Raw genomic sequence first — 13,190 nt, forward strand, 5'->3', positions numbered from 1 at the left:
CTCGGCACAGAGCGCTCGGCAGTCGGGACCTGCGTGGGAGGAACAGTGAGCAGGGGGTGCCGGGGGGCTGGAACCCCCAGACCCCTCCCAGGCACCACAACCCCCCCGGGGGGCTCACAGCTGCGGGTGCGGGTGGTCTCCACCTGGATCTCGCTGCGGAACTCGTTGTGCCGGTGCAGGATGTCGCTCCAGAGGATGGTCTCCTGGAAGCAGAGCTCGGGGTTCCTCTCGATGCGCACCCCTCCCTTCAGGATCTCTGGGGGGGGGTGAACAGGTACTGGGGGTCAGCATGGGGACAGGGGTGTCCTGCAGCTCCTGCAGTCCTTGGTTGGCACCTGCCACTCCATGGCAGCACCCAGTTCGGGGTGGGGACCCGCCACGGGGACACCCAGACCTGGACAGGGACCCACTCCATGCGACCGCCCACCCCAAAGCGCACCGACCCACATCCCCGAGCACCCCGTGCCAGCCCCGGACGGGGGTTCCCCCACCTGTCAGGTGCCTCATGCCGAGCTGGCGCAGCCCCGGCGCCCCGGCGGGGCCGGCGTTGCCCACCACGGCCAGGGCGTAGCGGTCCTGGAAGAGCTGCGTGCCGCGGATGATGCGCAGGCTCTGCAGCTCCAGCCCGCTCACTCGGTTCTCCGCGATCAGCACGTACCCCTGCACCTCCTTGATGTCCTGGGATGTGGGGGACACCGGTGAGGGGCCGGCCGGACCCCCGGCCTTCCCCCCCCCACGCCCTTCGGGGCGTTCTCCCGCTGCGCACCTTGAGGAAGGCGGTGTCGGCGTCGGCGGGCAGGTAGGTGAGCTCCAGGTTGCCCTGGACCACCTGGCAGCCCTGGTAGAGGTGCCGCAGGGTCTCGTAGTGGCTCTCGGGGCTGGAGGGACGCAGCAGTTTCATGTCGGTGCCGGTGCAGACTGTGGGGACAGCGGGGGCTCAGCGGGTCCCCGACCGCTCCTGTCCCCCGTGGGACATCGAGCTCCGGCCCCCGCAGGAAACGCCGCGGATGCGGCGGCCGCCTCTTTATCTGCGGGACTGCTCCCAACAGCTTCCGATGGGTTTCCTGGACCGTGAGCTGCTCCCGCTGCGGCACCGGGCCCCCGCTCGAGGGACAACGGGCACCGGTGCCGCCCCGTGCCCGCGGCGGGGCCCGGGAACTGCCGGGGGCCGGCTTTGGGACCCCCAGAGCCGCGGGGCCGGAGCGGGGGGCAGGAATGCGCTGCCCACGCCGCCGGGGCGGCCGCGCCGAGACAAGACGCGATTGTTGAACGGCGACGGCTGCGGGGCCCGGCCGGCCCCAGCGCGGGGGGCTCCGGGGCGGGCGAGCATCGCCGCGGCACCCGGGCGGGGTGGGGGGCGCGGAGCCCGCCCTGGGTGCCGGCCCCCGGGCGAGTGAGTCACGGGCGCGGGTGGCACAGGGCCCCGGCCGCCCGCTCCCGGCTGGAACCGCCTTTTCAGGTCGGGCGTGTTTGGGGAGCAGCGGTGACGCAGGGCTGCCGGGCACGGCCCAGCCCCGGCGCGCCCGCGGCCCCCGGCGCCCCAACACCTCGGCGGGGAGAGCCCCCCCAAAGCCGGACCCCAGCCCCGCTCCCAACACCGAGCCCGGCGCTGACCCTGCCGCCAGCGCGGTGTCGCTCCCAGAGCCGCTGCCGTCCCAGCACGGGGCAGGGGGGCACACGGGGGTCGGGGGGGGGTTCGGTGTGCCGGTCCGCGGCTGCTCTGGGGCTGAGTGACAGCCCCCGGTGCTGGGCAGCTGCGGGCGCGGCTCCGTGTCCTGGACACCGGGCTGGCACTCGCCTCCCCCGCCTGCTCCGAGGCCTCTGAGCCTGGGAAAATACGGCCAGGAAGGAGGAAGCCCCCCGAACGCGGAGCTCGGCCCTCTCCCACCCCAGCGGCTGTGCAACAGGGGGGACCCCGGAAGGGAAGGCGCCGTTGTGTTGGGCGGCCAAAGCTCAAGGTCTCTGCCCACACCTGCTGTGGCACGGGCGCGGGGTGCTGCGGCTTCCCCGGGGCAAAGGGCGGGTGGGAGAAGCGAGCGGCAGATCCCGGTGGGATCCCGGCTCCGTGCCCTCGGGGCTCGTCTGCTGGCCCGGGTGCCTGGCTGGGCACCGGGGAGGGCAGTGAGCGATCCATCCCGCCGGGCTCGCTCCAGCGGGCGGTGCCGCCGTGAAGCACCCACGGGTGTCGGGCAAAGCCCGTCGGCCACGTGCCCGCGGGGCTGCCCCGAGCCGGGGCTGCGGGACACGAATCCGGCCCCGGGCACGGGGGAGACACCGGGGTGTCCCTAACCAGGAGCTCGCCCCACACAGACCCTGCGAGCAGAGTGAGCTGTGTGACACCCGGGCTGTCCCCACGTCCCTGTCCCACCACCTCACGCCCCCTCAGTCCCACCGGGCATTCTCCTTCCAAACGCCCCGTGCTGGAGCTGCCTCCCTGCTGGACGTCCAACTTTTTGGGGCTGCTGCGTGCCAACTTTGGGGCCACCAGCCCCACGCCCTGCTAGCCCGGTTCCTGCCAGCCCCGCCGCGGTGCCTGGCCGAGGCCCGGGGGCTGTCGGGCCGGGCTCCCCGCTCCCCCCCGGGGCTGGGCTGGGTGCGGCACGTCGAGAATGTGGATGGGAGCGACGGGGACGCACCCACCCGCCCACCCAGCCGCTCCGTGGGGCACCGCGCCTTGCCCCGCACCCCGAAGCCTCCCGATGCCCACGGGAAGGGAACCCCCACGAGTTGGGGGGGCCTCCGTCCCCGCTTCTCCGGGCGGTACCGGCTGCAGCGGAGGGCTTCCAGCTCCGGCCTGCACCGGAGCCTAAATTCCTCCCGGGACAGCGGCACCGGGGGTCGCCCCCAGCCCGGGGGGGCCGGGGCGCAGCGGGCAGGGCCTGCCCCTTGTCTCCAGCGCCTCCCAGTACACACCAGTTCGGCCCCCAGTCCTGGCGGGGACACCGGAGTCGCGCTGCCCGCGGCGGGGAGAACTGGGGGCACGGAGTGGGCAGCGGAGGGACTGGAGAAGGACCGGGAGAGGCGGTCCCGTCGCTTCCAACCGTGCAGCCCCCGGGCACACCGGACCCCGCGGCCCGGTGCCCGCACGACCCACTCCCAGAGCTGCCCGGTCCCACCCCCGGGGGCCCCTTCGCTCCCGACTCGGGCTCCTTCGGTCCCCTCCCGGTTTTCCACTCGGTCCCACCCCCCGATGTCCCCCCGGTGCCCTCTCGGTCACGCCCCCCGTGTCCCCCCCTCCCTTTCCCGGTTCTCCCTTCTCGGTACCCCCCCCCGCCCCGGTCCCGGTCGGTCCCGTGCAAAACTTTGCGCGAAGTCGCGGCGAGGGGAACGCTCCCGCGGCCCGGGGTCCCCCCGATTCGCGGTGTCCCCGGTGCCCCCCGGTGGGACCCACCTTCAGCGGCGGCGGGGGGGCAGAGGGCGGCCAGCAGCAGCAGCCCGGCGCCGAGGCAGCCCCCGGCCGCGATCATGGTGCTCAGCGCGGGCCGCGGCCCATGGCCCCGCCGCCGCTCCGGGAAAGTTTGCGGAGCCGGAGCCGCCGCCTCCCGCCGCTCCCGGGCTCCGCCTCGCGATCCCGATCCCGGTCCCGGCCCCGGGCGAGGGCGCGCCGCGCGCTCCCGCCGCCCCCGCGCGCTCCCGCCGGCCCGGACCAGGACAGACCCCCACCCCCCCACCCCCGTCCGACCTCCCGGAGCACCGGGCACCTCCCGCCCCGGACTCCCCCTTCCCTCTTCCCGTCCTCCGCAGCGCTGGGGGTCACCGCCGTCCGTCCCCCGGGAGCACCGGGGACCCCTCGTTCGCCCTTCCCAGCCCCAGGACCAGCGGGTGCCCCCCGCCCCAGGACCCCCCGTGCACTTCCCGGGAGCACTGGGGACCCCCTGGCTCCGATCCCACTTTCCACCCCCTCGGAGCACCGGGAACCCCTCACTCCGGACCCCCCCACTCCAATCCATCCCCCGGCAGCGCCGCGGGCCGGGGACTTCCCATCGCCGAGTCCCCCGCTCCCGTTCCCTGGGGAGCACCGGGGACCCCCCAACCCCGGAGCGCTCCTGTCCTGGGGTCCTGCTGCGGTCCCGGGGGGGAGGACGCGTTTTCCATCCCTGTCCCCTCATCTGCCTCACTGGGGCTGTGACTGTCACCCGTGGGGAGGGGGGACAGGAATATCACTCTTGGGTCTGGAGGGGGGCAGTCCCAGGGGATGCAGGGACAGACTTGGCTCCCAGGAATGGCACAGGGGGTTGGGGACGGTCCTGGGGGACAGGGACAGTCCAGCAGCATCTAACGGGTCCCCATGAGGTGACCAAGAGCTGCACCTGTCCCACACCTGCTCCACCTTCACCTGCTGCCCTGGGCACACTGAGGGAATTGGAACGCGGGGTCCTCCCCAGGTGGGGACTCTCACAGATGGGGAACCTCGTCCGAACCCCCTGACTGGGCAGAGCCAGGCATTGCACCAGGAGCAGCCGGGATGGGGGACCAGGACGTGACAGGCTCTGCCCCCCATGTACCCTTGTGTCACCCCAGCCCGTGCTTCCACATGTGCCACCGAGGCTGCCACGAGGGAGGAGCCCCCAGAGAAGAGGCTCTCGGTGCTGGGGTCCCGCCTGCCACGGGGGCAGGAATGGGGTCCGGCACATCACTGTCACCTCAGGCCACCGGGACCTCGTCCCACGGCCGCTGCCGGGGGTTCCGCATGGCCGGGACCACTCAGTTCCTCAGGCCGCGCTGCCCCCAAGCCCCGCAGGACACTGGTGGGTCCCCGGGCCCCATGGGGGGATATATCCCATGATCCTCTGCAGAGAACGTGGGGGGATATATCCCATGAGCCTCTGCACAGAGTACACGGGGGGATATATCCCATGATCCTCCCTCCCGGGGGGGTGTATCCCATCACCCCCCGCGGCCGGCGGGGGCGGTATATCCCATATTGCCCCTCGCCAGCCCCATCTCCGGGGCGGGCCGGAAGCGGCCGGGCCGGGCGGCGATGGCGGCGCGGGCCGCGCTGCTGCTGCTGCTGCTTCTCATGGCGGCGGCGGCGCCGGGCCCGGCCCAGGGCTCGCAGGGAGACCGGGAACCGCTGTACCGGGAGTGCCTGAGCCGCTGCGAGCGGCAGAACTGCTCGGGGGCGGCACTGCGGCACTTCCGTGCCCGGCAGCCGCTCTACATGGGCCTGACAGGTACCGCCCCCCCCGCGCCCATTGGCTGACGGCCACGAGGCCACGCCTCCTTTTGGGCCGCGTCCTCCCGGCGGCCACGCCCCGTTTGAAAAGCCACGCCCCCTCCAGTCTGGGGGCACTGGGAGGCGCTGGGGCCGAACTGGGGAGCGCTGGGGAGCCCTGGGCTGGCCTGGAGCTGTTGGGCCACACTGGGGCTGGACTGGGGAGCCCTGGGTGATGCTGGGGGGTGACTGGGCCATGCCGCTTCTATGCTGGGGGTCACTGGGCCGTGTCACTTGGCCTGTACTGGTTGTCACTGGGTCATGCTGGTGGCTGCTGGGCTGCTTTAGATCTATACTGGGAGGTGCTGGACTATGAAGTGAGGTCACTGGGCCATACTGGGGAGTCACTGGGCCGTCCTGTGGGGTCACTGGACTTTGCCAGGGGAGGTGTTGGGCCAGTTTGGGCATCCCCAACCTACCTGGAGGGATACTGGGAGCTGCTGGGTCACCATGGGGACAAGCCGGCTGTGATGCCCAGCGAGTCCCGGCAGGGTGATCCCCGGTGCCACGGGGTGGCCTCCCCCGGCTCCCGATGCCCACTGGTGCATACTGGGATGCGCTGGTGTGTCCCGCAGGCTGGACGTGCCGGGATGAGTGCAAGTACGAGTGCATGTGGCTGACGGTGCGGCTGTACCAGCAGGGCGGGCACCGCGTGCCGCAGTTCCATGGGAAGGTGAGCGGGGGTCCCGGCGTGGGGGACGGCTCGGGGTCCCCCCCCCGGTGCCCGCTGACCCCTCCCTGTCCCCTCCCAGTGGCCCTTCTCCCGGTTCCTGTTTTTCCAGGAGCCGGCCTCCGCCTTCGCCTCCTTCCTCAACGGCCTGGCCAGCCTGGTGATGCTGCTGCGCTACCGGGCGGCCGTGCCCCCCGCCGCCCCCACGTACCCCACCTGCGTTGCCTTCGCCTGGGTGAGCCCGGCCTGCCCTTCCCCATCCCCCTTTTCCCCCATTCCCCTTTTTCCCCCTCTTTTTCTCCTTTTTTCCCCCCTTTTTTCCTTCTCCTTTTTGTCCCGTTCCCCCTCCTTCCTCTTCCCCTTCCCTTTTCCCTTCCCCTCTCTTTTCCTTCTCCCTCTCCCCTCTGTCTCTTTTTCTCCTTCCCCTTCCCTTTCCCACTCCCTTCCCTTTCCCTCTCCCCCATTTTCCTCCCCGCTCCCTCTCCCCTTCCCCCAGATCTTCCCCACAGCCTCCTGATCCCCCCCAGCTCCGGCTGCCCCATCCCATTCCCCGGGCCCTCACCCCCCAAATGAGGGGAGCATGGACCCTGACCCGAATTCCCCCCAAATCCCAAATCCCCCCCTTCCCCAGGTCTCCTTAAACGCCTGGTTCTGGTCCACCGTATTCCACACGAGGGACACGGCGCTGACGGAGGTGAGGGAGCGGCACCCCCGGAGCGTCCCCAAGCCCCCCAGGGTGCTCCAGCCCCACCTGGGGGGGGTCAGACCCCCTCCCACCCCAACCTCCCGCGCTGCCAGCGCGGCTCAGCCATCCCAAATCCCACAGAAACTGGATTATTTCTGTGCTTCGGCCGTCGTCCTGCACTCGGTGTACCTGTGCTGTGTCAGGTGGGCGCTGGGGACGGACTGGGGGGCACTGGGGACAGACTGGGGGGCAGTGGGAATGGACTGGGGACAGGCTGGGGGCACTGGGGACGGACTGGGGACAGACTGCGGGGCACTGGGGACGGACTGGGGAGGGACTGGGGGGCACTGGGGACAGACTGGGGGGCAGTGGGAATGGACTGGGGAGGGACTGGGGGGCACTGGGGAGGGACTGGGGGGCACTGGGGACAGGCTGGGGGGCAGTGGGAATGGACTGGGGACAGGCTGGGGGGCACTGGGGAGGGACTGGGGGGCACTGGGAAGGGACTCAGCAGCATTGGGGCCGGGCTGGGGACACTGAGGATAGGCTGGGGACAATGGGCATGGACTGGGGACAGACTGGGGGGCACTGGGGACAGACTGGGGGGCACTCGGGAGGGACTGGGAGGCACTGGGCTGTACTGGGAAGCACTGGGTCATGCCAGGAGGGTTCACTGGACTTTGCCACTTCTATGCTGGCAGCCACTGGGCTGTGCTGGGGCTGTGTTAGGGGTCACTCAGGTTATACTGGTGCCTCTGGGCTGTGCTGGTGGCTACTGGGATGCTCTCGGTCCATACTGGGAACTGCTGGGCCGTGTTGGGGACCACTGGGTTGTACTGGGAGCCACTGGGAGAGGTGCTGGTCTCTGTTGGGCCAGTTTGGGCATCACTGGAGCACCTGGGCTGTACTGGGGCAATCCTGAGCCATACTGGGAGGGCCCTGGGCCGTACTGGGAGGATCCTGGGCCGTACTGGGAGGATCCTGGGCCGTACTGGGGCGATCCTGAGCCATACTGGGAGGGCCCTGGGCCGTACTGGGGGGATCCTGGGCCGTACTGGGAGGGCCCTGACCGTGCCCTTTCCCCACAGGACGCTGGGGCTGCAGCGCCCGGCCTTAATCAGCATCTTCAGGGCCTTCCTCCTGCTCTTCCTTGCCGGCCACATCTCCTACCTGAGCCTCGTGCGCTTTGACTACGGCTACAACCTGGTGGCCAACGCTGCTGCTGGTGAGCTGGGGGGCGCCGGGACGGACTGGGATAGACTGGGGGGCGCTGGGATGGACTGGGAGGGGCTTGGACAGACTGGGGGGCGCTGGGACGGACTGGGGGGCGCTGGGACGGACTGGGGGGCGCTGGGACGGACTGGGAGGGGCTGGGATGGACTGGGAGGGGCTGGGACGGACTGGGGGGCGCTGGGATGGACTGGGAGGGGCTGGGACGGACTGGGAGGCGCTGGGACGGACTGGGAGGCGCTGGGACGGACTGGGAGGCGCTGGGACGGACTGGGAGGCACTGGGATGGACTGGGGGGCGCTGGGATGGACTGGGGGGTGCTGGAACGGACTGGGAGGCACTGGGACGGACTGGGGCTGTGTCAGGGGTCAGTCTGTGTCCTCGCCATGCCCCCGTCTCTGAACCCTCACGTTTTCAGGGAGGCTGACTGGAGTGGGCTGGGTGTCCCCCTGTCCCACATTTTCCCAGGATTGCTGACCTGGGAATTGGGTATTCCCATGTCTCTGAGCTCCCCATTTTCCCAGGATTGCTGACCAGGATTTTGGGCACCCCCCTGTCCCTGTGGCACCCCATTTTCCCAGGATTGCTCTCAGGCTTCCAGCACCCCCTATCCCTGATCCCCTGCCCGGTTTTCCCGGGCATTCTGCCCGTGGTTTCCTTGCCCCGCTCCGGGCACCCCTGAGCCCTCGGGCGCGTTTTCCTCCCAGGAATGCTGACGGTGGCGTGGTGGCTGCGGTGGTGCCTGCGGCAGGGCCGGCGCCTCCCGCACGTGTGGAAATGCGCGGCCGCGGTGCTGCTGCTGCAGGCGCTGGCGCTGCTCGAGCTGCTGGATTTCCCCCCGCTGCTCTGGGTGCTGGACGCCCACGCGCTCTGGCACATCGGGACCATCCCCCTCAACGTGCTCTTCTACAGGTCGGTGCCGCCCCCTCCCCTTTGAAAACAGGGGTGAGGGGCTCCCCGTGTTCTTCAGGGGGTTTTGGGGGGGGGCTCTGCTGTGGTCTGGGGGTGATGGGGTGTTGGGGGTCCCTCCTGAACTCGGGGTGTTTGGGGCCTCCCTCAGTTTCCATGGGGTGCTGGGAGTCTCGCCCTTGAAACCGGGAGCTCCCTCTTGAAACTGGGGTGCTCAGAGCCCCGCTTTGATCCATGGGGTGCTGGAAGTGACACCCTTGAAATCGAGGTGCTGGGGACCCCGTCCTCATCCAGAGCGTGCTGGGGGTCCCCCCTGTTAACATTCAGGTGCTCAGGGTCCCCCTCAGTTTTCCCTGGGGTGCTCACCCTTGAAATTGGGGTGCTGGGGACCTCACTTGGGCTGCTGGGTGCCCCTCTCTTGCCCATGTCGTGCTGGGTGGATCCCTCTTGATAATTTGGGGTGCTCAGGGCCTCCCGGGGTTTCCCATGGGGTGTTTGTGGCCCCTCTCTTACCCATGGCATGCACAGACCCCCCCCTTTTTTAACTCGGGGTGCTGGGACCCCCCCTTGCTGCCTCTGGGGCCCCCCTCTGCTGCTCCCCACGAGCCCTGAGCTTGGCTGTGCTCAGTTCAGGGCACCCCTAAACCCCCCCTTCCCACCTGGTCCCCCCCAGTTTCCTGATGGACGACAGCCTCTACCTCCTCAAGGCCAACTCCGACCTCTTCAAAGTGGACTAGAGCTGCTGCCGGGGGGGGTGAAGCCCCCCGTGCCCCCCCAGGGCCCTGCCCTGCCCTGTGCCAAGCGACCCCCCCCCCGGCCACAGCCTCCTGCCCCCCCCGGTTGCCTTCTGAGGTTTGTTTTTCTCCCCAGGGGGGGTGGGAACACCCCTCAGCTGCTGGGCACAGAGGGGTCAAGGACAGCTGAGCCCCCCCACCCCAAAAAACCCTCCCCGTGCTGAGCTGGGGCTCCCCAGGAGGTGACAGCGGCTGTTGGGGAACACGTGGGTGATTTGGGGGGGGGGTGTCTGTGTGCGTGGGGGGCTCTGGCAGGGGTGGGGGGGTTCTGTGTGGGTGCCTTGGGGGGCTGGGTGTGCCCCCTCCCAGCCCAGAGGGGCTGTGCCCCCCTCCCCGCCCCGCTCCCCCTCCCCGGGTGTGTTGTGGGATGTGAATAAAGCTGAGTTTAATCCGTGCTGTGCTGCGTTCTTGTCCCCTGCCCGTGTCCCCTCCCTGCCCCACGGGCGCCCTGTGCCCCCCAGCCGTGCCGTACCCCCAGTGTACCCCATTCCCTTTTGCACCCCTCGCCCGCTGCCTTGCGCCCCATTTCCCGCCCTGCTTTCGCTCTGTCCCACCCCGTGTGCCCCGAAATTCCCTCCGCGTGCCCCCAACCCCCTCAGCGGGCCCCATATCCCCCCTCACCCACCCCATACCTGCCCTGTCCTGCACCCCCTTGCCCACATTGTTCTTGCCCCCTGCGCCCCCTTTGTGCCCCCAATCCGCCCACCCATCCCATCCTCCCCCTGCCCCTCTCACCCCATTTCCCCCCCATCCCAGGGCTCCCTGACCCCCCCCCCCCAATCTCCACGCGCCCCCTCAACGCTTCCATCCTCTGCCGCAACCTCGGCCTTTATTGTCGGGTCGGAGGCGATCCCGACCCCGTCCCATCCCACCGGGCAGGGGTGTGGCATTTCCCGGCGTTTCCCGAGGATTTCCCCCCCCTCCTCCTCCTCAGCCTTCCAGCGGTTTCTGCGCGTGGGCGAAGAACACCCCGTCCACATCATCCACGCCGGTGCGGAGCGCGGGCGGCATCGCGTAGCTCCGCAGCTCCCGCAGCGCGAAGCCGGCGGCCGCCAGCGCCTCCCGCACGTCGGATTCCTCCAGCGGCACCACGGGCAGGCGAGCGGGGCCCGCCAGGTAGAAGGACTCGCCCAGGGCCCCCAGCAGCACGGCGTGGCCCCCCGGGCGCAGCAGGTTGCCCACGTGGGCCAGCGCCCGCACGAAGGCGGCTCGGTCGGGGCTCACGGCCTCCAGGCAGAAGGCGGAGAGCAGCGCGTCGGCCCGGGGCAGCAGCGGGGCTCCCAGCGGCTCCGGGCGGTGAACGTCGATGGGCAGGATCCGCCGGAGGCGCTGGCGGAGGCGCCGCTCCTTGTCCTGCCACGGCTCCCTGAGGGGAGCGGGGGAGTGGGATGGAGCCCGGGGGATGTGGGGAGAGGATGGAGCCGGGAGATGTAGGGATGTGGGGAGGGGATTGATCCAGAACGCACGGGGATGTGGGGAGGGGATTGATCCAGAACGCAGGGGGATGTGGGGAGGGGATTGATCCAGAACACACAGGGATGTGGGGAGGGGATCGATCCAGAACGCACGGGGATGTGGGGAGGGGATTGATCCAGAACGGACAGGGATGTGGGGAGGGGATCGATCCAGAACACACAGGGATGTGGGGAGGGGATCAACCCGGCACACGGAGGGATGTGGGGAGGGGATCGATCCAACACACACGGCAATGTGGGGAGGGGATTGATCCAGAACGCACGGGGATGTGGGATGGGGATTGACCTGGCAAATGAAGGGATTTGGGGATGGGATCAATTCAGCACACACGGGGACGTGGGGATGGGATCGATCCAGAACACACGGGGATGTGGGATGGGGATTGACCTGGCAAATGAAGGGATTTGGGGATGGGATCAATCCAGCACACACAGGGATGCGGGATGGGATCGATCCAGAACACATGGGGATGTGGGGATGGGATCAATCCAGCACACACAGGGATGCGGGATGGGATCAACCCAGCACACAGAGGGATGTGGGGACAGGAAGAGGCTGGCACATGGAAGGGTTTGGGGTGGGATCAAGGCAGCACACAAAAAAGGATGGAATTCTGCAGGGGTGTGGGGTGGGATCGTGCAGGGAAGCAGGGGCTGGGTGGGCATTGACCTGGGACACACGGGCATGGGGGGATGGGATCCAGGAGGGATCCAGCACACACAGGGAGATGGGGACAGGATCCTGCAGGGATGTGGGGTGGGATGCCCATTCCAGAACCTACAGGGACCCGGGAACAGGATTCCACTGGGGCAAATCCAACACACACGGGGACAAAGGGACGGGATCTCCCGGGGATCAGCGCAGCAGCTGCAGGGATGGGATCCAGGAAGGATTGACCCAAGAGCCACGGGGACATGGGAGCAGGCTGCTGCAGGAATCAACCCTTCATCCACAGGGATAGAGACAGGATTCCATGGATGTGTGAGGCTGGGATCACCCCACATCTGCACGGATATGGGGCTGTGAGCCCATCGGACTTGGAACCAGTATCTGTAAGGATGTGGGGCCGTGATCCCATGGGATTCGGGGATATGGCTCTACAGAGATCAGCCCAGGATCTGTGGGGAGCTGGATCTGTGGATTTTGGGGACACAATCCAACAGGGACCACCCCAGAACCACCCTCCTCCATGCCCCCCGTGCCCCCCAGTGCCCCCCTACCCGCGCCCCTCGATCTTGCAGACGTGCTGGATGAAGGGGCTCCAGTCGAAGGCTCCGGGCTCTCCCCGCGCCCACCGGCCCAGCTCCTCCCGGTTCACCGCCAGGTAATCGGTGGCCACGATCTCCTCGAAGTGGTCGCAGGCGCTCAGCAGTTGGTAGATGGTGGGGCCCGAGCCCACATCGATCAACGTCCGGCCCCGGATCTCACCTGGGAAGGGGACAGGACACGCGGCGGAGCGATCCCCGTCCATTTGGGATTCCCCAAACCGATCCGGGGACCCGGGAAAAACCAGGGAGGTCCAGAGGAGCTGACCGCGGGTGCTCCGTGCCTCAGTTTCCCCACCCCACTGCGAGGCTTTAGGGGGCTCCCCGCCGCCTTCCCCCTCACCGCTGGCGAAGGTCTCAGCCAGGCATCGCAGCTTCCAGGGCACCACGAACTCCTCGGAGGAGAAGTCAGCGCGGGGCGGGAGGTAATTGTTGCGCAGGTACGCGCGGGGGTCGAAGTGCTCGTAGCCCTCGCGGAGCGCGGCCGGGCTGCTCATGGCGAGGGGCTGCGGCTCCGGCTCCGGCCCCGCCGCCGCCTTTTATCCCTGCCCGGCCCGGGGGGGCGGCGGGGAGCCGCGACGGCCCCATCCATCCACCCCGCGTCCCTCCATCCATCATCCATCCCGCCTAACGCGGTTAGCGCCAGCGCCCCGGGGCCGCGGCCGGATCCATCCCGGAGCTGATAACGGCTCCGCCGCTCTTCCCGGGCTCTGGGGATCCAGGAATCCTGTCCCTGTGCCCGGGAGGTTCTGTCCCCGCCGCGCCGAGGTGTGGCTGTGACCCCCCCCTGCCCCCCGTGCTGCCCCAGCCCCGCTCATGAGTGTCCCAGGGGATGAGGATGGAGAGGGGCAAAAATGGGATGGGGATGGGAAGGGACAGGAATGGGGCTGGGAAAGGATTGGAATGGGATGGGGATGGAAATGTGGAGGGATTGGGGGTGGAATGG

The 13,190-nt window shown here is 69.3% G+C and overlaps 3 protein-coding genes across 4 annotated transcripts in view; 1 reads left to right on the plus strand and 2 right to left on the minus strand.

Annotated features, from left to right (window-relative positions):
- The window catches only part of ERBB2 (erb-b2 receptor tyrosine kinase 2), a 3,860-nt gene extending 364 nt beyond the window's left edge, over positions 1 to 3,496 (minus strand). The window contains exons 1-5 of the mRNA XM_040087080.1: positions 3,392 to 3,496; positions 767 to 918; positions 492 to 678; positions 119 to 256; positions 7 to 29 (exon numbers count right to left, since the gene is read on the minus strand). Coding sequence (XP_039943014.1) covers positions 7 to 29; positions 119 to 256; positions 492 to 678; positions 767 to 918; positions 3,392 to 3,467 — 576 coding nt within the window. The 5' untranslated portion in view covers positions 3,468 to 3,496. The remainder of the gene's footprint in view (positions 1 to 6; positions 30 to 118; positions 257 to 491; positions 679 to 766; positions 919 to 3,391) is intronic.
- Positions 3,497 to 4,980: 1,484 nt separating this feature from the next.
- On the plus strand, positions 4,981 to 9,760 carry PGAP3 (post-GPI attachment to proteins phospholipase 3). 2 transcript variants are annotated; one of them, XM_040087335.2, is made up of 8 exons: positions 4,981 to 5,174; positions 5,791 to 5,888; positions 5,968 to 6,120; positions 6,517 to 6,579; positions 6,712 to 6,773; positions 7,659 to 7,795; positions 8,508 to 8,712; positions 9,383 to 9,760. In XM_040087335.2, exons 1-8 carry the CDS (start codon positions 4,982 to 4,984, stop codon positions 9,444 to 9,446), a joined length of 975 nt encoding a protein of 324 aa, XP_039943269.1. In that variant the 5' UTR covers position 4,981; the 3' UTR covers positions 9,447 to 9,760. The 2 variants fall into 2 exon arrangements, with proteins under 2 accessions (XP_039943269.1, XP_039943270.2); XM_040087336.2 differs by having other exon boundaries at positions 5,998 to 6,120.
- Positions 9,761 to 10,315: 555 nt separating this feature from the next.
- PNMT (phenylethanolamine N-methyltransferase) lies at positions 10,316 to 12,744 on the minus strand. The gene is made up of 3 exons (XM_040087385.1): positions 12,588 to 12,744; positions 12,200 to 12,407; positions 10,316 to 10,869 (listed from the first exon to the last, which is right to left on the minus strand). Exons 1-3 carry the CDS (start codon positions 12,739 to 12,741, stop codon positions 10,434 to 10,436), a joined length of 798 nt encoding a protein of 265 aa, XP_039943319.1. The 5' UTR covers positions 12,742 to 12,744; the 3' UTR covers positions 10,316 to 10,433.
- Positions 12,745 to 13,190: the final 446 nt, after the last annotated feature.

This window comes from Hirundo rustica, chromosome 27 (genome assembly GCF_015227805.2).
Source record: "Hirundo rustica isolate bHirRus1 chromosome 27, bHirRus1.pri.v3, whole genome shotgun sequence".
NCBI lineage: Eukaryota > Metazoa > Chordata > Aves > Passeriformes > Hirundinidae > Hirundo > Hirundo rustica.